At 40.9% G+C, this 21,519-nt stretch overlaps 1 protein-coding gene across 4 annotated transcripts in view; it reads right to left on the bottom strand.

Moving 5' to 3' along the window:
- The window catches only part of LOC120797564 (ADAMTS-like protein 1), a 100,519-nt gene extending 79,476 nt beyond the window's left edge, over positions 1-21,043 (bottom strand). For all 4 annotated transcript variants that reach the window (XR_005708540.1, XM_040141341.1, XM_040141342.1 and 1 more), the window contains exon 1: positions 20,726-21,043. Coding sequence is in view for 3 of the 4 variants with exons in the window: in XM_040141341.1 (XP_039997275.1) it covers positions 20,726-20,779 (54 nt within the window). In the remaining variant the exon portion in view is untranslated. The remainder of the gene's footprint in view (positions 1-20,725) is intronic.
- Positions 21,044-21,519: the final 476 nt, after the last annotated feature.

The following is a 21,519-nucleotide window of genomic DNA, read 5'->3' as shown; positions in this document are numbered from 1 at the left end:
TCTGCATGCATGTACACATATGTGCAAATTCCAGGAACTTCTGTTTTTCCAATTTATTCAAGCTTGTCAAGTCATTCTCATATAGGCCCAGTGACATTGAGAGACAACATATCATTTGTTTGTTTTTGCATTGCTCCCTTTGGGCCCAGCAAACAAGCACTTTGTTATCTCAGGAAAATCATTTAGCTCCAAAGCAACAGCAGAGCCAAAAGTAGCTTCTCCTGCTGCCTACTACGGTCAGTTTATATATAAAGCAAGGTCATGACGGTTCATCGGAAATGGAAAGATTCAGTCGTCAGGGTGTTACTGTACTGAATTCACCCAAAACTATTGAAGAAATTCTTTCCCAAACAAACTATTGCCAGTTAAGATAACATTTAACTTGTTCCAACAGTGGTGCGCACAGAGTGACACTTTCCAAATATGTGGGGAGAATTACTCAGCATTCTTGAAGTAAGTGCTGTTCGTCTGTGTACACAACTTAGTCTGTGTGTTTGACTAATTCTAAGTAGTTGGCCTTGAATGTAGAATTACTGCAATGGGAGTAAAATGTATTGCCTCCGAGTACTGGACACACTGAGCACACTGACTATTTAATAAAATACTTGCATTTTTTATGTGCCTTTGTAGCTGGAATCAGATACTTGTGGTAATATTCTACAATCAACATTTAACAGAACAAAAAGAGAAAAAGATAGATTGGGAATCAAGGTTGCAGCCATTAAGATGTCAGCTCACTGCAGTCTGATCAGCCTCTTTGCTTGTCAAGCTGATGGCAATGTGATAGCCCGTTCTTTTCTTCTTCTACTGCCTTTGTTCTCCTAGACAGAGGCAGGGAGCAGCCTTTTGTCTACAGACACTGGTAAACAGATCAAATGAACATCAGGTACACATAGTGAGACATAACTGCACACAATTGATCTATTTAATGACTTTATCAGTTGAGTGAGGTTGCAGCTTCCAAGCTTCTGAGTTAGGCTTTTAGCCATTGAGAGTGGAACTCTGTGCTGTACTAGATACCTGTATACCTGGCAGCAAGTTTTAGCAGAGTGATACAGAGTTACAAGTTAGGAACTTAAAGGAAAATTACAATTCGATTTCACCTTCAGCCTCCTATTTTTGATGAATGGCAATCATTTCTGTGAGTTAGGATAAGGTTACACTCAATAAAGCACTTACTAAGGTCTGAGAACATAGCAGTATTGTTAAAATGAAGTAGGAGAGGGCGAAGAACAAGAAGTCGAAACAATTAGACAGGTTATGAACAAGCGAAAAGCTTTTAAAGACCACTTTGTTTAGACATACTGTAACACCCAAAGTAAGCGCGTAAAAATCTCTTGTTACACAGGAAAGCTGGTGTGTGTGTGTGTGTGTGTGTGTGTGTGTGTGTGTGTGTGTGTGTGTGTGTGTGTGTGTGTGTGAGTGAAGAGATTGGATGATACATTTAGCAATTTAAAAAAAAAATTATGGATAGTTAGTGCAGTTTATTGAGTTTACAGAGATAACAGTAGCATCTGAAATTCTTTTTGAGACAATTGGTTCTTGACTTCGGACAGAGGTAGACAAAATCAGGCGTCTCATTTCTAGACCTTCGACTTGCTGGCTGAAACAGCAACTGTCACCGGCAGATTTTGTCAGCTGTAGCTAACTGGCTAATTCAGCTAGCGTTACCTCCCTGAGACTGTGGCTAAGCTACACGTCGCCGGCAAAAAACAACATCCTCACAGGATGATGATTCATGTAGTTGACACGGACAAGACAAAAGTAGCATAGTTCATATATTGCAGTGTAGAGCTAGGTAATCCTAGTATCATAAGTATGATAAGGAAAAATATAAATCGGACCCATTTCATTCCAAAGAATTTTGGATGCTTAGTTTACATACTTGGACAAGCAACACAGAGGTTAAATTTATGCATCATTGTTTGAATATTCAAATTCAATGTTTTCACTTTAACGTAACAAGAGAAAGGGCTTTTTAGGATGAGAACTAAGCAGTGTGTTTGGTAAACATAACAATATCTCAAATAACGGGTTTCTGTGGCTGGCTTTTTTTTTTTTTTATAAAAAGTGTATCCTGACTACTGTAGGTAGCAAGCTAGTTAATGGAACATGCTAATGTGCAGGCTTACGTTAGAACAGACAAACACACTGTTTAATGTCAGTTAATCGTGTTTACAATTACTAATAGGAATGGTTGCCAATTCTATGAAAATAAAAGTTACCCAAGTTAAATTAAAGTGGAATTATCCTTTAAGGAATAGGATAGCCTGAAGAACCAAAGGTCATTGGGGGTAACATAACTGGCTGTGTGCTTATGTTCATATGGGCTGGACCATCCTGAAAAAATATTTTTTACCCGCTGTCTGTCTCAACTAGCTGACAATTGAGTGGCTTGCATCCCCTCCCTGTTGACTTTGGTGGTTCTCCCTTAAACAAAATGGATAACTACTGTCGCAGCAGTGTTATGGGGAGAAAAATGAGCAAAAGACTAAGAAATTATGCTGACAACCAGGGGAATATTCACACGAGAAATATAGAAGAGAAGAAGCCACAGTGGTACATTTGTCAGTCTTGTTCAGCCTGGCGGCGAAGCTCATATGTACTGAGGAAGGTGGCTGAATATGTGCTACTGAAATTGAATCGAATAAAGAGGCTCAAGGCAAGGCAAATAATTGGATTTGGCTCAGCCTGGGCGTGAGTGTCTGCTCAGCAATGTGGCTATGTTTGCACAGCTGGAGCGTGTGCCCAGGGTCATCTCAGCAGGGAGCAGGGTTTGGCACTGCCGGGCATAGCTACAGTACAAGCCCACTGAAGAATCACTGGACGCCTCCCTCTCTCTGTTGTTCCCTTTTCAGAAACATGCGAGTACAGAACGGAGTAGAGAACACACAAGGCTCACAGAGAAGTCTAATGACAAAACACTATTTCAGCTATGGGAGGACATTTTTATTTTCTCGCATCCCAAATCTTTGGCCGACTGACCTGGCTCTTGTGCTGTTCTGGCACAATAATGATACGTAAAAAGACAATCCCTGGTTTTCATTCTAAGCTGTGTAAGCCTCATCCATTAGGCACCAATGAACTATGTTTGATAGGAGACAGCATGAGCATGGAGCTTACTGAAATGAAGACTAGATACCCTTTACTCCTCCTGTTTAAAATTGCTATCAAATGTATTTTAAAAAACATTACAGATGACTTTCTTTTGAACTGTTAGTGCAGACAGAAACTGCTGTGATGGTATTACAGTACTGATGCCTTCCCAAAAGGGCGACTACAGTTCCACTCTAAATAGGACAAACTTGACAGGTTAGCTGGCAAAGCAGGTAAGTTTCACGCTATGAGACGAGGGATCTGTCTCTTAAAACTTGTTGGCCGTTGCTTTGGTTTGTGTAAGAAATGTTATTCTTTCAGAGTGAAGAGCAAACCCCTGGTGGCATGAAACCAAAGAACAGCCAAGTGGTTGGAAGCTGTCTCTTAGCAGTGCTAAAATCTACTCAAGCTGAGGCACTGAATCAAGATTTGTCAGGAGGAACAGGTTTGTCATGAGTTTGCAGTGCATCTCCACACTTTACACCCTCCATCTTGCAGGAATGTACATTTTTGGAGAGATATATCATGCTCGACTCACAGTGCTAACACATAAAGACAGGAGCATATCGCATAAATTATTTAGTTTAGACTGTGCTTAATACATGCAGTCAGAAGTGGAAGAGAATCTCAATTTAATAAAGTAAAGTATGAATGTGAATCAGGAAGATGTAGCTCCCAGACCCTGAAAACTGAAAATCAGAGGGTCCATTAAATTTTGGACTGTGCTCAGTGACAGAACAGACAACATCGCCTCTTAAATCAATGGAATAGTGTTACAACTCAACATAACAACTCATCTACTTATGGAAATATAATACCATGCTCATTATCAAAGACATTCAGGCCATCTAAATACCTGAGTAGCTTTCTTAAGGACAACCTCAGAGTTAAAGACATAGCTCTTTAAATACTGGAGACATCTGAGAATCTAAAACCTCATAGTGGCATCTTCATCTCCACTGTGATAGCGATTCTCTGGCCATGAAAGGTTTTCCTTTTTTCTTGCATTAAGAAAGTAGCTTTGAAAAGGCGCACACCCCTCTTAGAAATTCCTGACAGAATTGACTTTCTCTGGCATCTTGAGTTTCAATCTGATAGCTCCAAAATTGCTTCTGCAACCAAAACCTTCAAAAAGCAGTCCAAGCAGCCATTCCATTGTTGCTAGCGTGCGTGACAGAGATGGCTTCACATTCTGCGGGTTTCACATTGGCTAAAGATATCCAGGTGACACTGAGAGATCCTGAGGGTATATTTCGAGTTAGGAGGGGAGCTGAAGCCAATGAAGGCTTCAAGTACAGCTTTATAGTAACCTATTGGTGCTACCAAACACCCCTGTCTGCTTTGGAACGAGGGCTTGACCTTTACAATAACCTTCATTGCCACAAATCAGTGCACACGCCAGCCTTTTTTTGTTTTTTTGCCTTTTCACTTGGAAAAAAAGCAAGCAATAATCAAGGTAAAATCATATAACATCTTAGTAGTGCCAAGAAACATGATATCCAAATAAGTTGCATTTGGCACAGTAAATTCTGATATTGATACAGGTGGCCTCCCAAGCGGAACAATGGCAGTTCCAATAACATATCCCCTTGGAGATTGACCAGCCTGCCCTTAGCCGGGCTCTCTATTTCTGTTTCCAAGGATTAAAAAACCAACTGGACCCCAGAGATTACCCTGGTGCCCGTAAATGTGATGCCTCTAGCAGGTGGACAGGTAGTGAGCAGTCTGTTAATCTTTAAGAGTTAGGTGGGCAGGAAGAAGGGAATTATGGGTCGCAGAAAGGACAGAGAAGGAAATACATGTGCTGGGCCATTAGGGTGTTCTGTGAGTGACGGCACCGTCAGTGATGATGGAGGGTGAATGTGTTCATTGCTTTTCCTGCAAAGTTTTTGTTGCATTAATTTCTGACACTATAACAAATCACAACTGGCACTAGAACTACAATAGCTTCATTATTCATTTTTTCAACAAAAAATATGATTTAAAAAAAATACACTTTTCACTATATTAACAAGACAAAAACTAAATAAAAAGTTATCTTGGAAAATGGCCTCTATGATGAAGTGTGTGAAAGACGAACACTGGACAAATGAACTACAGTAATTACTGTTGTATTCAACAACTCCCATACATGTGTGCTCCTGACTGTTAAAACAACTCACCGCCCCATCTGTTGCTCAAAAGTTGATTTAGGCGCTTGTTCTGTTGCACTATGAGCACTTTCGGTTTGCTAGCTTTTGTGATAATAGGCTGTCGGTAGGAGTGGCTTATTACTTAGACTGTTGGAGCCTCATACTAGCCTCAAATTTAACTGACAAAGACTAGACTAAAATGTCTTTAGCTTTGTCGACTAAAACTAGGTTGAAAGTAATTATAACTTAACAATCTAGCTAACAACTGTCATACTGTACTTTGTCTGCCATGAAATAGCCTACTGAGCACTATCCAAAGTTTTTGTTGTGTTTTATGAAAGAAGTCATACACAGCAATGTGAGCTTTTTGTACATTTTCAAAATGACTTTGCAGCTAACATCTCTCTCTACTCTTGTCGATTTTTTTTCAACAACAGAAATGTTAATAGACCATTTATGGTGAGAAAACTCCTATTTAGTGGTCATATTCTCTTGGATCAGGAGCTCAATAAATTTGAGTAATAAAATGTTTTCCATCTGATGAAAAAAAAAGTCTAATAAAGTGTGGAGTGAGTTTGGAACCACAAACTGATATTTTCTGGTTCTGGTTTCTGAGTTTTTAGACTATTATAAACTATTATTACTCCTGGAAACCTGTTATTATTTCAAGACTGCACTATAATGGGTGTATTTATATATATATATAAATATATATATATACACACACACACACACACACACACACACACACACACACACACACTTTATGTACAGCCACTTTACTTCTCATCAACTACTGCATGTGATTTAATGCTGTGTGTTTAACACTGTGTGTAAGTTTTATAATTGTTTTGGTTGTTTTTATTGCACTTTTGTTGCCTGACCCTTGAAACTAGCGTAAACACTACTTTGTTTTTCTTTGTGATGTAGTAAAGAATGATAGTGAGCAATCTTGAATCTCAAATGTGACAACTGCTAGCCTATCAGAGAGGGACAGAAAAGATAATTACTGCCACTGAGCAGCTGACCAAGTGTTACTGATTAAGTAGGAAAGGATGGAGGCACAAAGAGCCGAGCAGAAGCATTATGACAACAGCTGGGTGTGCCTGATATTAATGAGACACAAGTGGTGGATCTGCCCTGATTCACTTGCGTCATGCAGATAACTGGGGCATGCAAGTTCACTGAGGGTCCAGGAGCCAACCTGGCTTCTTATGTACAGTAAAAGCCCTTGACTTGTACAGCTGGATGCAAGAGTTTGACTAATAAAGCCTTTGCCATGTCAGACACTGATTGACAGCCACAATGTCCTAGGTGGCCTGTGCATGTGTGTTTGTGCTTAGTGGGTTCACTTGCACTGTTAAATATGGGAACTAACTGGCCAAGCCTCGGCAACAACCTGGATTAGCACAACGGAAAGAAAAACAAGCCATCCTTTGCCCTGGATCATCACATAAAAGCAGGGCCATGTCTTTCCAAATTTATCTCAACGGTTGGAAACTTTGTCAATAATTAGTTCAATGCACGTAGGGGGTACGGCTCCAATCAGATACCATTATAAAATTAGGTTGTAAAGTTTGTTGAAGTGCACAGAAATTATTGCACAAACACACACATTAGATTGAGGGCTAGGTGTAAAGTAGGCATGAATGCTTACACCAATTTCCCCACCCTCTTTGAAATAAAAAATGAACTTGACATGAGAATGTGCTTACTTCTGCGCAAACTACTACCATATTTCAATTTCTCGGGTCTTTTTCTGCTGAAGGAAATCATCTTACCCTCAGTGGCCCTGCTACCCACCTTCACTCAGCACAGCACTGCAGAGGAAGACACAACCCAGTGCATGCACTGGTCATCTGTCTCCCTCTTTCTCAATAATACTCTCTCCGGGTTTGACCCGTGAGGATCAGGAAGCCTGGGAGCTGAAGTAGGTTAGAGCCAGGAAAAGGGAGAGGCTGTGGCTGAACCCCCAGAACAAGGAGCAGGGCTCAGCAGGAGCTAAGTGAGTCAGTCCATGGGCATGCAAAGCTATACTGTGGAGCTAAGCCTGAACTGCTATGATTGTAAAAAGACTAACTAGAGGAAACTGAACATGGATTTGTCATGTAAATATAACTTTACACTGCTTACTGGGCTTTCTTAATAAGCACAAACAAAGGGGGACATAAATCAAACATGTCAAGTAGATGTAAAGATAGATAATAAAATGAAAAGTTACACATGTAAGCTCACACTTGGATATTTACTCTCAGAACGACCCAAAAGATAACAGCATGTTGGAGCAGGTATCACCTAAGGTTGCATTACAGACACACATGGTTGCACAGATAAAAGTTAAAACAAAAAAAACAAAAAAAAAAAGGAAGACAGTTTTGGCACACATTGTTGAACATGAACCTACATCATCTGCTGCACCTCAAGGCAGTGTGTCTGCCTGACACACCTGCACGCAGCAGCTCCAGTTACTTAACAGCTGTTGCTTCATGCAAACAGTAACTTCATACGTATGCTATACATGTTTTGATTCACAAATGGGTTTACACTTTTACATTTTAAGTTAAAGCTCCACCGTGCCATACTGCAACACTTGGGTAGCTGTCTTTCAGTATCATAGTGATTTGTTAACCTAAATGTTTTGTTAGCATTGCCCAAGTCCACATCTGCTGTGTAAATTAATGGTCTGCAAGTTCAGTCTGGTTTTAAGGAAAATATTTCCCTGCAAAAATATTTGTTGTCAGCATAGATTAAGCCACTGCAATTACAACCACATATTATAATATTAACACTGGGCGAGTAAGCATCATTCAATCTGAGGTGAGAGAGTGGCATTTTGTTAGCTTTGGGCAAATGCAATAAATTCCAAACCTGTTATGTAAAAAAGATTCATTGCCAGTTACATTTAGGTGGAACTATAATGTGCTCAGACTAAATACGGAGCTGATTGATCGACCAACTGTTGCTAAGTTGACTTCTGACTAACATGCTATGTGCTATGGGAAAAATAACTTGATGGTTTTTATATATTTTTCCAGTTACATTGTCCAGTTAATATTATGAAAGTTTAGTCACTTATTCTGGATACACTGGCCCACTTGCCTTCTCTCTGCAGTCTGCAGAGTTTGGAGCAGCTAAAGTAAAACACTAAGGGAGTCAAATATAAAAGTAATCTAGTTTCAAACTACCTGCAATATAAGAAATGCCAATCAAATATGCAAACATTTTTCACAATCATTTGTTACATGCCTAACTACACTGAGAGAATGCAACCATTTTTATTTTTTTAAATGAAGTACAAGAAATACTTCTGTTCTACTATTATCAAGGTTAATGTGCAGGGAATGTGTGTTTGAGAGACGCAGGTCAGTGGAGTATAAACTGAGTTCACTTTCTTTTATTCTCTTTAAACATTTCTTTGAAGAGTGAATGTAAGAAGATAAGATCAGGACATTAGTCATCACAATATGTTGGTAAGTGATTAAACACTCAGGTAGGATATGTGCTGTGTTTCACTCTTACACTGCATTAACTGCACAGTTAGTCATTGTAAATGTTAAATTATAATCCTGAAGATTCTTGTAGGCTGTTCTTATTACAATTATTGACAGAGTCTCTCACACCCCTTAGACTGTTTTGTTTCAGTAACTGTTAGAGGCCTGAAGAGGTAAATGCATCCAGTATTTCACAGAAAAAACTAAAGATTAGAGAAATGTCAGAAAGAGAGAATCTCAATTTGAGCAGCAGAACATTATTTTTCTTCTTTCCTGCCCCACTAATCATTTCAAGACCCCTCAGATTTGTCTTGGGACCTCTTGCTTGGGTCCCTATCCCCTTGTTGTGAACCACTGATATACTGCATCCATTTCATATAGGCTGCCACTAATTATTATTTTCATTTTTGATTAATTGAGTATTTTTTGATGCACAGATTATTTATTAAATTTGCAAAAAGTCCAAAAATAATGAAATTTGTTTACAGTTTTCCCTATTATTTATAGTAGTCTTTTTTTTTTTCCAGCAGTAGCCATTGGCTGTATTTACATTCATTCATTACCTCCCTGCAGTACTTTTCATTGTTAGTGGGTGAGTCCACCATTCCCACACTAAATTCAAACTGACTACCTAGACACAAGGTTTCCACAGGAAACAATGTATGCATGTAATGCAGTGTTACAGTTTGTAATTTTATCTCATTGATATCAGCCTCACTATTTACTTTTCGCTCACTTTACATTATGGCAGAGCTCCATCGAGTTACTGCTAACGTAAACTGAACACTTCTTACTGCCGCTGCTTCACATTAAAAGCATTAGGCTGGCAAAACATAGTGTGGCTTTATTTGTGAAGCAGTCACGGGAAAACTAACTGCAATTGTTCATCAAAACAATGATCTTTTTCTGTATTTTTTTTTTTTTCCAGTGAATCTGACAAGAATCGTACCAAGTATTTCAAACTGATTGTGCCAAACAGATTTGAGAGTTGCTCAGAGCCGTTTGAGTGTTGACTGTAAAAGTTAACATTTGATTTGTATATACTCCTCATAACAAAAGATTACTTCTGTTGGCCACTGATCCCCAAAAACCCTCCTGACTTGCCTTCTATCACTCTGGTATAAACTGGATAAATGATTCTGGTGTGTCTCTGAAAAACATTTTTTTTAAAAAGCTACCCTCCCTCCTCCTTTCACATTAATATTATCTGGCAATCTTAATCCTGTGTGTATCATACTCTCTCTCTCTCTCTGTCTATGTTCCGTCTTTCTCTCCATCATTCCCTCACCGTTACGGACTTCCCTCCTCTCCCCAAAATTCTCGAGGGCAGCGCATATTTGGCACAGACCTGGTTCCCTCTGATCATGTAATGATTTGCCCGTAATGATTACTCTCTCATGCGATGATAGAGCGGTTTGTACCTGTCCCACAGAGAGCTGCAGCCAGCCACATTCCTGATGCTCCCTCCTGCCAATCAGCGTCACCTAACGCACTTGTCTCACACTGGCACACACATGTCTTTCACCAAATTTCTCTGTTCCTGATGCACTAAGAAGACAGACGTAAATGGCTCTTGCTCCCTCTTTGTACGAATACACACACAGCTTGCTGTTTTTTGTCAGTGAAAACATCCCTGTTTTCTCTCTGGGCCAGTCAAAATCCAGCAAGACTCTCCCTCATTCCACCTTCCTACTAAGAAAATAATTCAATAATAAAAACTAAATGTCTCTGATAAATGGGGCTGTTCACTCCATGCAATACACTCCTGAATATGTCAACTTGTTTTGCCATTAAATTATCATCAGCATCCACTCTGACAGTAGTGTGATGTTGTGGTGTAGTTTACACCTGGAGCAAATATTCTATGAAGTATTGATTGTGACAGATGAACAGACAGATGTTTCCCTGCAGTAATTTAAAATGTCAGCAGGTTTATCAGATGAGATGTGGTTTTGTTTTTGGGGTTAGAGGTAAGAGTCATTCATTTCGCTGATCTTCCACTCTGAGTAAAACTTTTTATTATAAACAAAATAATGTAATCTAAGGATTAATGGACCCTAGAATAGGCTTTACTTAGAAACCACATGGAGCAAGGATAGAGAGATTAGATGAGAAAACAACAAACAAACTACAAATGTTAAACCATTTCCATGCTGAAAGGCTTAGCCAATTAATAAACTGGTCAACAAACAGAATAGTAATCAACAATTTTAATAATCTTTTTTTTTTTTTTAATTTTGTTTTTTGAGTAAAATGTCAGCCTAGATTCCGCTTCTCAAGTGTGAGGATTTGCTGCTTTTCTCTTTGTTAAAAATTGAATGTGTTGGAACAGTCCAAAACAGATTTTTGGCTGTTGTTGAACAAAACAAGAGATTTGAGGCTCTTAGACTTTTTTTAATCACAATTGTCATTATTTTTGGACATTTTACAAATTTAATAAATAATCTTTGCATCAAAAAACACTCAATCAATTAATCAAGAATGAAAATAATAATTAGTGGCAGCCTATATGAAATGGATGCAGTATATCAGTGGTTCACAACAAGGGGATAGGGACCCAAGCAAGAGGTCCCAAGACAAATCGGAGGGGTCTTGAAATGATTAGTGGGGCAGGAAAGAAGAAAAATAATGTTCTGCTGCTCAAATTGAGATTCTCTCTTTCTGACATTTCTCTAATCTTTAGTTTTTTCTGTGAAATACTGGATGCATTTACCTCTTCAGGCCTCTAACAGTTACTGAAACAAAACAGTCTAAGGGGTGTGAGAGACTCTGTCAATAATTGTAATAAGAACAGCCTACAAGAAGCAGGACATACTCCAGTTGTGGTTTCACCTGCCCTGCACCTTACCCCCAGGTAGTTTACTGTCTGTCTACAGGTTGCTCTGTTTGTCTGTCAGTCCATCTGTCTCTCAACATTGAGCTTATATATTCATATGCAGCCGACTCCACTATCTGTCATATCATCTAGGTGGCTTCACAGGCCACCTGGTGACCACAATCCCAACTATGCCAGCTATGAAGCAAATCATGCTGAGATGAGAGAAGAATCTGTACCGATAACACAAAAGGCCTTATTTAAGAGAGCATTATGTCCCATTGGGGTGAAGCAGGAGTGGGGAAAAATGAAGGGTGAGTGACATGCTCAATGTCAAATGTGCGCTTTTCCAGGTCATGGTTGCCAAATACTTTTCAAGCCGCATACCTGTCATCGGGGAGACACGAGGAGAAGGGGGACAGGGAGGAGGAGTGCTGAGAGGATTCGGACCGAAGGACGACAGATTCAAACAAGCTGGGGGCATGTGAGACTGTTTTTGTGTGTGGTACACGTCCCCCCACTGAGATCAGAGTGAGATGCCAATCTGGATGATGTCACAACACAGAGGTATCCGGGGACAGAATTCCACAGGGGCACTTCAAATGCAACACCACGGTGAGACAAAGGCTGTCCCCGAGCCGACGACCGAAAACAACAGTGACCTGCAGGTGCATTTTTCTCACGGGGGTATTTATTTTCAGAGGTCAAGCATCAATCACTGCACTACATGCAAAACAACAAGACTGTACAGGTTTTTTGAAAACATAAAAATTTAAATAAAGGTCATTTAAAGTCCACGGTCAAGTTCGCTCGTAGTTCAGACCCGCCTCCAGAGTCAGAGCAGAAATCTTCTCAGATGAAGACATACCACCAAAATACCACCAAACATACATGTGCCACTGTGAAAATTTAACTTTATTTTCAAATCGATGTAAAGCTGGCTTAATTTCCCACAACCTCCTAACTACTTCCTCACCCCCACATGCTTAGAAATAACCTATAAACACACTTAAGATGTACTTTATACGCACATGCTCCAAGACCACACAGATTTCCCAAGCAGGGGCTTCCTCAAAGGGGAGACCCAGTCGTATTTACAGGGGCTTGCAAGTCTTTTCTATTGCTATTACATCTGTCCTGTCTCACTACACACCCCAGTGTGTGTGTGCGTGTGTGTGTGTTTGTGTAAGTGCATTTCATAGAGGGCACCATGGCCGAAGTAATCCCCGTGAGCAGCCTGAGAATGAGGAAGGTAGATAAACCCTTTGCTCCATTGGCCACATCACACACACAGAAGTCACAAGACTAAAGACACACACTAAAAAACACCTTTGCAGTGGTGGAAAGTAAGTATGCACCACAGCTACAGTTACTAGTTACTTTGAAGACAAATCTTAAATGCAAATCATATTATCAAATGTCCATTATACACATATTTGGTTTCTTGCCAAGATTTAGATGAGGAGATTGACACCACTCTTACATGGGTCCATTAAATATGAAGCTCCTGTACAGCCAGCAGCCGGTTAGCTTAGCTTAGCACAAGCCCAGCTGTTCCTGACCCAGGAAAGAGCAAGCCAGGCTCTGTCCAAAGCAAACACAATCCACCTAGCAAAGATCACTAAAGTACTAAAGACATGTTATTTCTTGTTTTTTTAATGTGCATAAAAACCCCAAGACAGTTCGCAGTTTTACGGGGGGGTTATGTGCGGGACTATTTCTTGGTCAGTGGCAGTAACTTCCTGGAATCTTGTCGTCAATTTGAGGTTTCTTGTCTTTATGCTAAGCTAGGCTAACCGTCTGCTGGCTGTAGTCTCATATTTAGCAGACATGTATGAGAGCACTATTGCTTTTCTCATGTACATCTCAGCAAGAAAGCAAATTTGTGTATTTCCCAAAATGTCAAACTATTTTTTAAGGTCATGATTTCAGTTCTGGTTGATTTTGGTGACACCTGTTGGCAAGAATGTAATATTGATTCTGCATTAATATTTGAATTGCATGGACTGGACATGCCAGTAACAATGAAAACTGCTACTGCATGAAGAGAGGCAAACACAGCATGTTAATATATCAAATTGATTCGCTAAATAAATTCCAGTCATAAATAAAATAAAAATGCAGGAGCTGTACTTATAATGGAGCATTTTTACAGCGCAGTATAGCTAGTTTTACTTAAGGATCTGAATACTTCTTCAACCACTGCCCTTTTGTTGTAAATGGGAAATATGGGAAAGGTCTACATGGTCACTGACACATGCATATTTACAGGAAGCTCCACACAACGACACATATTTTGTGAGCGTGTATGGTTACCTGCTCATCAATCCGCTCCTGTCAGTGTATGCGTAGTAATCCTAATGGCACATCATTCGTAACGGGGTTTCCGGTGTTTAGTTATGGTGGCGAAACATTTACTCAAAGCACATGTGGCCACAGGGCGAAGCAGAATTTGGAACCCCAGGAAGCATCATTAGCCTGACAAACATTCACCGCAGCCGGCCGTGGAGATCCTGTCAGGCACCAGCTCTGCAGATCCTCAGTCAATCATGTTTCCACCGGATTTAGCTTTCCATCCCTTCTTTTCCCCTTGCACGTAACCTTTCTCACACTCATATGCAACCTCTTTTTCCCCTTTCCCAAAAAGTGAGGTCAGTGAGAAAGATAACTGGCGTTGTATTTGTTTTTTATGCCTGTCAAGCAGTCAGTGAATCTGGAATTACGGCATCTCCATTTTCTCCAACAAGCTACAGTTGAATATTTATGTTTTACTTCCCAACTTTGTGCTGGTGGGTTTGTTCTACATTACTCCCACTTGGCCTTTTGGTCTCCATGCATGCTTCATGCAACTCTTCCCCTCTCACTCCATCAATTTAGCTCTTTTTTTCCCCATTTCTACAGACATCCATGTGTCTGTGTGTCCTTTTCTCTTCTTGCTCTCATCTAAATCCACATCTATATCACTCCATAAATATTCCAATCTTCTTTTCTATCCCCAAACGTGGCACTTGCCTCCATCCTTACCTCTCCAAGTCTGCGATGGTTTTGTCAAATTCTACTGTTTTACCTTACCTTGTGGTAATTGACAAAGATGTTATTCAGGTTTATTCTTGTTCAGCTGCTACATATGGTGAGGGTTTTGGCTTTGACCTCTACGTAACATTAGTTTTCCTATTAACACATCAATTCCTCTAATACCTATGACATCATTTTCCACAAAAAACATTTTTTTTTAGTCCTCTAACTTGACTCCACTTCTAAAAGCCTAAAGTGTAATTATTGTCTTATACATCTCTCAGATGTTTTTATCCTGTCCCTCTTTTTCTCTACCATTCTTGACCTTTTAGCTTCTATTATCCTCCTCCTTCCTTCTTTCTCTCCTCTCTCCTTCCCTTTTAAGCATCCAATCTGGCTTCTTCCTCTCTGCTGACGATCCTCCTGTTTAAAAACACAGACAAATACACACACCTCCAACCTGCCTTCCCCTCTAATTAGCCTTCACAAGAGCGGCCTGAGAATTGCTTCTCCCCTCCTGTTTGCAACACTCCCCGGCACTCCTGCTGCAATCCCACCCTGGGACAGACCGGAGGTCAAGGCCGGGGCAGAACAGAACAGATAGAACTAGACGCATGTGCTAAAGCCGAGGCAGAGTCACTCGACTGCAAGGTTCTGTGGCTTTTGAGATCGGCTGTGTGTGAAAAATGTGGAGGCCAGATGATGCACAGAGGGCCCCGGCTGTTGCAAATGAAGTTTGAGCTGGCGTTCAGGAACACACAACAGGATAAAACAACAAAGCTCAATCACACTGATGGAGGGGACATGGGCTCACTGCAGATGGAGCCCAAGACGTTTCATCAGAGGAACAGGATGCCAGAGGCTCAGCTTTCAAGTTCGGCAATAACAAATAAACCTCATGACGAAGGAGCAAATACATTCACAATGGGCTCCAGAGGAACCGGAGAGGGGACGGAGGGCAGCCACCTGCAAAATCACAATAGAGCTGACTATCTGTGATGGGTGTGGGAGCCACAGAGGCCGCCACTGCTGAACTGGACACAAAAGGTCCTTCTGCTGTAATGTTGCCATCTGCTGGCAGTTCTTTTTCAATGCGTGACAGCAGTCTGATATAAAATCAAGAGTTTTGCAGTGTGTGGCACAATAGGACATATTCAATTTCCTGAGAGCCACATAAAACCACAAAAACTCAATTTTTGATACTGAAGCCTGAACAACATGCCCTTGTGCATACACTTGGCACATGCAATGCAACATGATTCCAGCAAGTTATGCCATTTTACTGGCACAGGCCAATTTGGGCAGTCAGTCACAGCATGTTATCAGAACTCAGCATCAAGTGTCTGAAAGGCAAACAACAATATCAAGTTCCACAAGATTTTGTAGAGGAAAAACAGCAAAAGATATATTGTCCTTTCCACATCTTTTCAATTTTCACAAGGCCTGGTTTACTCATCATTTCCTGATGTGAGGAAAGAAAAGTTTGGAATAGAGGAATACATTGATTCGTCTATCTGCCTCTTCAGTAGGAACAAGTGTACTGTAAGTCATCACTGGGATAATGAAAAGGGGGAAACAGTCTTTTACAAATTACAAAACAAGAGACAAGCTCATCCCCCAGAAAAACTAGCCCGGTCTAATTTAATACTTTCTCCAGTTGTGTCATGTTTTTTTTGTTTTGTTTTTTTTAATTATTATTTCTACAATGACTTCTTTGAACCAAAGGAACTGGCAGTGTCAGGATTTGCAATGAGGTCAGAGAAAATATACAAATTAGAGATTAGTGCTAGACCTAAGCCTAGCTATTGGCTGAAGAAACTGAGCTTTCTTTGGGACTCAACGTTCAATAGAAGCTGCCATCTCTTGTTCTGTTCTGCAGGACTTTTCCTTCACTGGCCCACTGAGAATGGTGTGAAGCTACTTCCTTTTGGGTTGGCTTTATGGGGATGAATGCCTGCTTTCTGGATTTCAAGGGTTGGAAGAGCTGTATCCTGAAACACCTGAGTAGGACACAGAGAAAAAATTGCTACTGTGCCAGGAAGGGCACTTCATGAAAAGTGAAACATTTCTTGGGTACCTTGGCAATTTGTGCAAACATGAGTACCGGTGAATTTTGGCCTTGGAATATGAGTAACATTACACACATACACACACACTTCCGCACTTCTACACTTAGCAACCCTCAGTCTCCCTCCACAAATTAAGCCCAGATGGGAACAATGAGATGAGTATGAAGGCTTTTGCTGCGTAACTGAAAACACTCGGTCTTGTTAACGCACTCCAAAAACTTGCTCCATCCATCCATCACTGGCCAGATGTTCTCTGAAGCCTTTTCCTTTACTCCTCAAGTGGGACCAATCCCTCTCAAAATTAATTCACTTCCCATTCCACTTGCGTCCAGAACAAAGGCACTCATGAAAGCTAATTGAATAGTTTGTGGTCTTTATGATCAAGTAATCAAGCCACGGAGCATGTTTCAGAGAACAAGAGATGTTGTTGTTGACGGATGCTCACTTGGGACCATTTGCACGCTGTGACCCCACTTAATCTTGCCATTAGACCCCAAAGCTTCCCCATCCTGAGGCTTCACTACACTCTGCTCACTGCATTAAGACTCTGAGAGGGACCATTTCCTTGAATAAACATCAAAATCGGTTGGTTTTTTGGCTAATTTTCTTTTGAATTCCAGCCCAGTAATTTGAAGAAAGGCATTTAGTAAAGTGATAGTGGCAGGCAAACACCGTGAAAAAGTCTGGCAGCCAAATTATATCCATCATATGTTGAAAACCGTAAAACATGTCATTTTCCACTCACTCCCAAAAGGAGCGTAATCACCAACTTCAATAGAGATATCATTGTCAAAGTCTGTTTGCCTGCTGTATTTTATTTGAAGCAATGATATTACAAAACTTACCCTGATTTATTCACCTGAAACCTTGTTGGGAAAAAAGTACACTGAGCACACACCCAGTTAGTTTTTAGTTAAGTTTTAATCTTCTGTCCTTTAATGTCCCTTCAGGTGTAGGTGCCAATACTGACCTTATCGAGTGGGTCGAGTCACCAAACCACATTAAATACAGTTTTCGGTTTCACTCTGTTTATTTGCAGTGGTAAGCTAACATGCATAATGCTTTCACTGATATTTCCCTTCCTGCTTTTGCTTCTTAATAAATACAACTTAATGTGAAAGCAGTGGTACACCTTTGAAGTAAAACTAGCTAGCATTAGCTAACATAAGCTTAGCTTGCTAGCATTTCCAAAAAAAAATTGTTTATGTTTTCTGCACCTTTTGTAGACAGGTCATTTGAAGCTTGGCATGGAGAGAATACATTTTATTACATGATTAACAAAGCTTCATAAAAGGAGAATGGCTCAGGAAATAAGAATTGACATGATCAACCACAAACTTTTAACAAGAGGAGCTCAAAAGCACTGCGGAGGAGCTAAGTTGGTTGTTCATGTTAGCTTACACATCTTAATTAGTTGCACACAGAGGTTTACATGAAACATGATAAATGAGAAGAACTACCTTTCCATCTTTTTAAAAATGAACTTTTAGCAACTTGAGCAGCTACATTTGTAGCTAATAAGTAATAATAAACTGATAAGTTTGACACAAAGACACAGATTTTACATTTTGGAAAAAAAGACCACTGGTATCGGAACAGTATTTGGTATCAACCACTGCCTTAAATCAGCACTAGGGGGAAAAGAGTTGGATTGGTGCACCCCTATCTATAAGTCTAATTTTGAAAAACTCGCAAATACAACATTAAGATTTAACACTTAAGAAATATTCAACCTTTACAAAAAAGCACACAGGGCAAAAACAATGAGAGGCACATAGAGGAAAGTGCCAAAAAGAACAGAACCAAAGCATGCAACAAGGATTTGCTTTGCTCCATAGCCCTAGCAGGTGCCAAATCATTGTTTAAGCCACTAACCTTGGTGCTCAGAGAGATGCTTGGGTGTCTTATAAGGGCACAGCCTCCTGCACACACAACCAGCTTCAAATCCTCATCTAGCAAAAAGGGAAAAAAAATGTTTCTGGATCGTTCCACTTTGCTGCACAAATCAAGGGAATGGAGTGAGAGCAACAAGACCCTCCAAGAATCACTTGAGGTATGTCATTATGTCACCCACAAAGGAAGGTCTATTCCATTTAGGGTTGGAGCCACAGGCCATTTGGCCCACACACACATATCACACAACATCCAACAGCCATACACACAAATATACACTCTCAGTCTTTTGTCAAATAGCAATGCAGAGACTTTGACCTAAGAGCAAGGATGAAAAGAAAAGGCCAGTGCATAGCAGAGACCCCAGGAGGCAGCACTTGTTGATCCCTGGTCTCTGAAGCAAAGCACTGGGTCACTTTGGTGTGTGTGAACAGATAAATGTCCAGTGCTGACTCATGCTGCACAGTCACTCCTTGCACAGATGGGAAAGCTTGTCATGTGCTGGCAATCGCTCGACCACTTGAGCAAAAACCCGGCTGAGTTATTAGTCAGTCTCGCTATGTGACAGACACACAAAATAATCAAACTGCCGCCACTTGTAACACAGAAGTCAGCCTGAGGGCGTATTGTGTCAAGAATTCTGGACCCTGAACTAAACAGCTCATTGAGCTGAGTGCAATCATATATAATGCACTTTCATCACAAACAACATTCTGTCAATGTAAGAGAATTAACACGCGCCCTTCTGAGTACCACTAACATGAGGAAAACATCTGACACATAAAAATGACTCAGTTCACATGACATTTTTATCTAATTTAGTCCTCAATATTATGTAACAGGGATTAATTTTAAGAGCTAGTCTATGCTAACTTAATCAAACATCCTAATTCAGACCTTCAGCAGTCTTACACCGATGCTTGTACTCATATGAAGACGATTAATTTGCCATTTCATGATTTTTCTCCCCAATATTTAAACTGTAACATAACCAGGCCAGCACTGGACAGTGGCCTGGAAAGAGTTGCAAAGCCCTGAGCGCGTCTCTGTCACTGACATTCACTGATTACAGTGTGGACGTGCTCAGATGGACTAAACGGCAGCCAGGGTATCTGAAGCCCAAATCACCTTGAAGTGCTATTAGCACCTGTCGTGGTCATTTACACATGCTGACAGTGGCATCCCGCCCCTCTGTTTAAACCCTAAAGTCTGTCTGCAGGCCAAACAACTGCTTTGTGCTCCACTTAAAACTCTTGCTCAGCTCTTCCTGTGCCGTTATGCAGCGTGTGTCAGCTCTTACACAACTTGGCCAGCGTGAATGATGCATGTGTATGACAGGCCTTTAGGAGATATCAAGTAAAACTATTTCAGTAGTGATTAGTGTAAGCTGAGTGTACTGATTTTAGAAGTTTGTTCAATGCAGGACTGATAAGCTGTGACCTTTTGAAGGATGACCCATGCTCTGTCTATTAAATTTCAGGTCTATGAGTGCAAGGCAAAATGAAGTCTGCCTCTCGACTTTAGAGAGCTGTTATATAATTGCTGCATGACATAATTTAAATACACATTATTCCTGCCACATTTTACCACAGATTATCAAAGCATTTGAGCATAGACAAACTGCTTTTCCAAGCCTACTACCATCTACCCATGGTTTTCTATAACATAACATCACTTAAGACTTGCAACAGCAGCACACTCTTCATTATCTCATCCTCTGCAAAGCAGAATTGGACATGTTCCAGCATTACTGGAGGATGATGAAAACCACTCAACATGAAATTTATGCATAATCAATCAAAGTTAACTAAATCTTTATTTGATGGCCTAACGCCAGGGTCTGTTCCAGTGAGTTTCCTGGTGGGACAAGCTATTTAGGTACCAGTTATGGCTCCTGTATAAATCTGTAGTATCAGAGCAGTCCTGTGATAAACTACATATGGATATAATAAAAATGTACCTTGTGACCCCTAGAAACAGAGGAGAGGTCAAATTAAAAGCAACAGGTGTCTCTTTTTTTTGTCAATAATCTGAGTAAAAGTTAAAAACGATTGAAGCCAGCGTTTATTTAAGTCAACAAGGATACAACAACAGTTGCCTTAGTGCGTCAACTTCACCACCGCATCTGCCCCGAGCTGACGTGACGCGCCTTCCTCTCAAATGTTAAATGACTGGCCAAGTCGTATTAATTGGAAGGAAACCGCTGCAGCTTACCCTCACACAAGCAAGAAGGACCAGTCCAGTCGACCACAAGCAGCCCGCTGTCATCTCTGACGCCGATCAATTCAGTGGTACCAAAGTGGAGAGAGGCGACTCCGGCTGCCCGCTTTTCTGTCCGTCCGTGTGTCCCAGTATGCCCGGTCACTCAGGGGGGAAAATGGGTCCGCTCTCCTCTCCGCGCTGCGCTCGGGCTCCCGTGGTACAGAGAGGGGGGAAAAAGTTAAAAGTCAGCCAACAACTGCCGCAGACGACATGACACTTAACGGTCGCTTCCAGATATTTTGTTCCCCCGGCAAACACGTTGCTGCTAAATTTATGTTTGCATACCAGGCGTGCGTCAGGAAAAGGGGCTCACCCACCTTACATTCTTAAAGAAACACACTCCCGGGCCGTTCCGCGCTGATAGGCTGCAGAGACGTGCAGAGTTTGAGTGATGCTCGGTGGTTTTCTGGTTGCGGGTGACGGTGGACGCCTGAAGGAGACGTACTTTCATCTTAATGAAAGGCTGCCCCGGCCGATATTCTGCAGTCAGGAGAGCATTCACACGAATAGCCCGCAACGGTGTTGTTTGTGGTCTCCTGCAGCCCTCGTGCAGAAAAGGGGCTGTTTTTAAGCCGTTCCCACTCAACAAGATTATTCCAGACTTCTTCCCTGGTCGTGTCTAATTTTTGCTACCTCTTTTTCCCTGCTCCAATTCATCTGTCATTTCGGTTTGATCGGGACCCTGGTAAACAGGACGTGCAGATACTGTTCACCTCAGTGGCCTGACTCGTGTTTATATTCCTAAA

The sequence above is a fragment of the Xiphias gladius genome, chromosome 12, assembly GCF_016859285.1.
Source record: "Xiphias gladius isolate SHS-SW01 ecotype Sanya breed wild chromosome 12, ASM1685928v1, whole genome shotgun sequence".
Taxonomy (NCBI): Eukaryota; Metazoa; Chordata; class Actinopteri; order Istiophoriformes; family Xiphiidae; genus Xiphias; species Xiphias gladius.
Note: the sequence above shows the minus strand (reverse complement) of the source record. Positions and strands in the feature narration are given on the sequence as shown.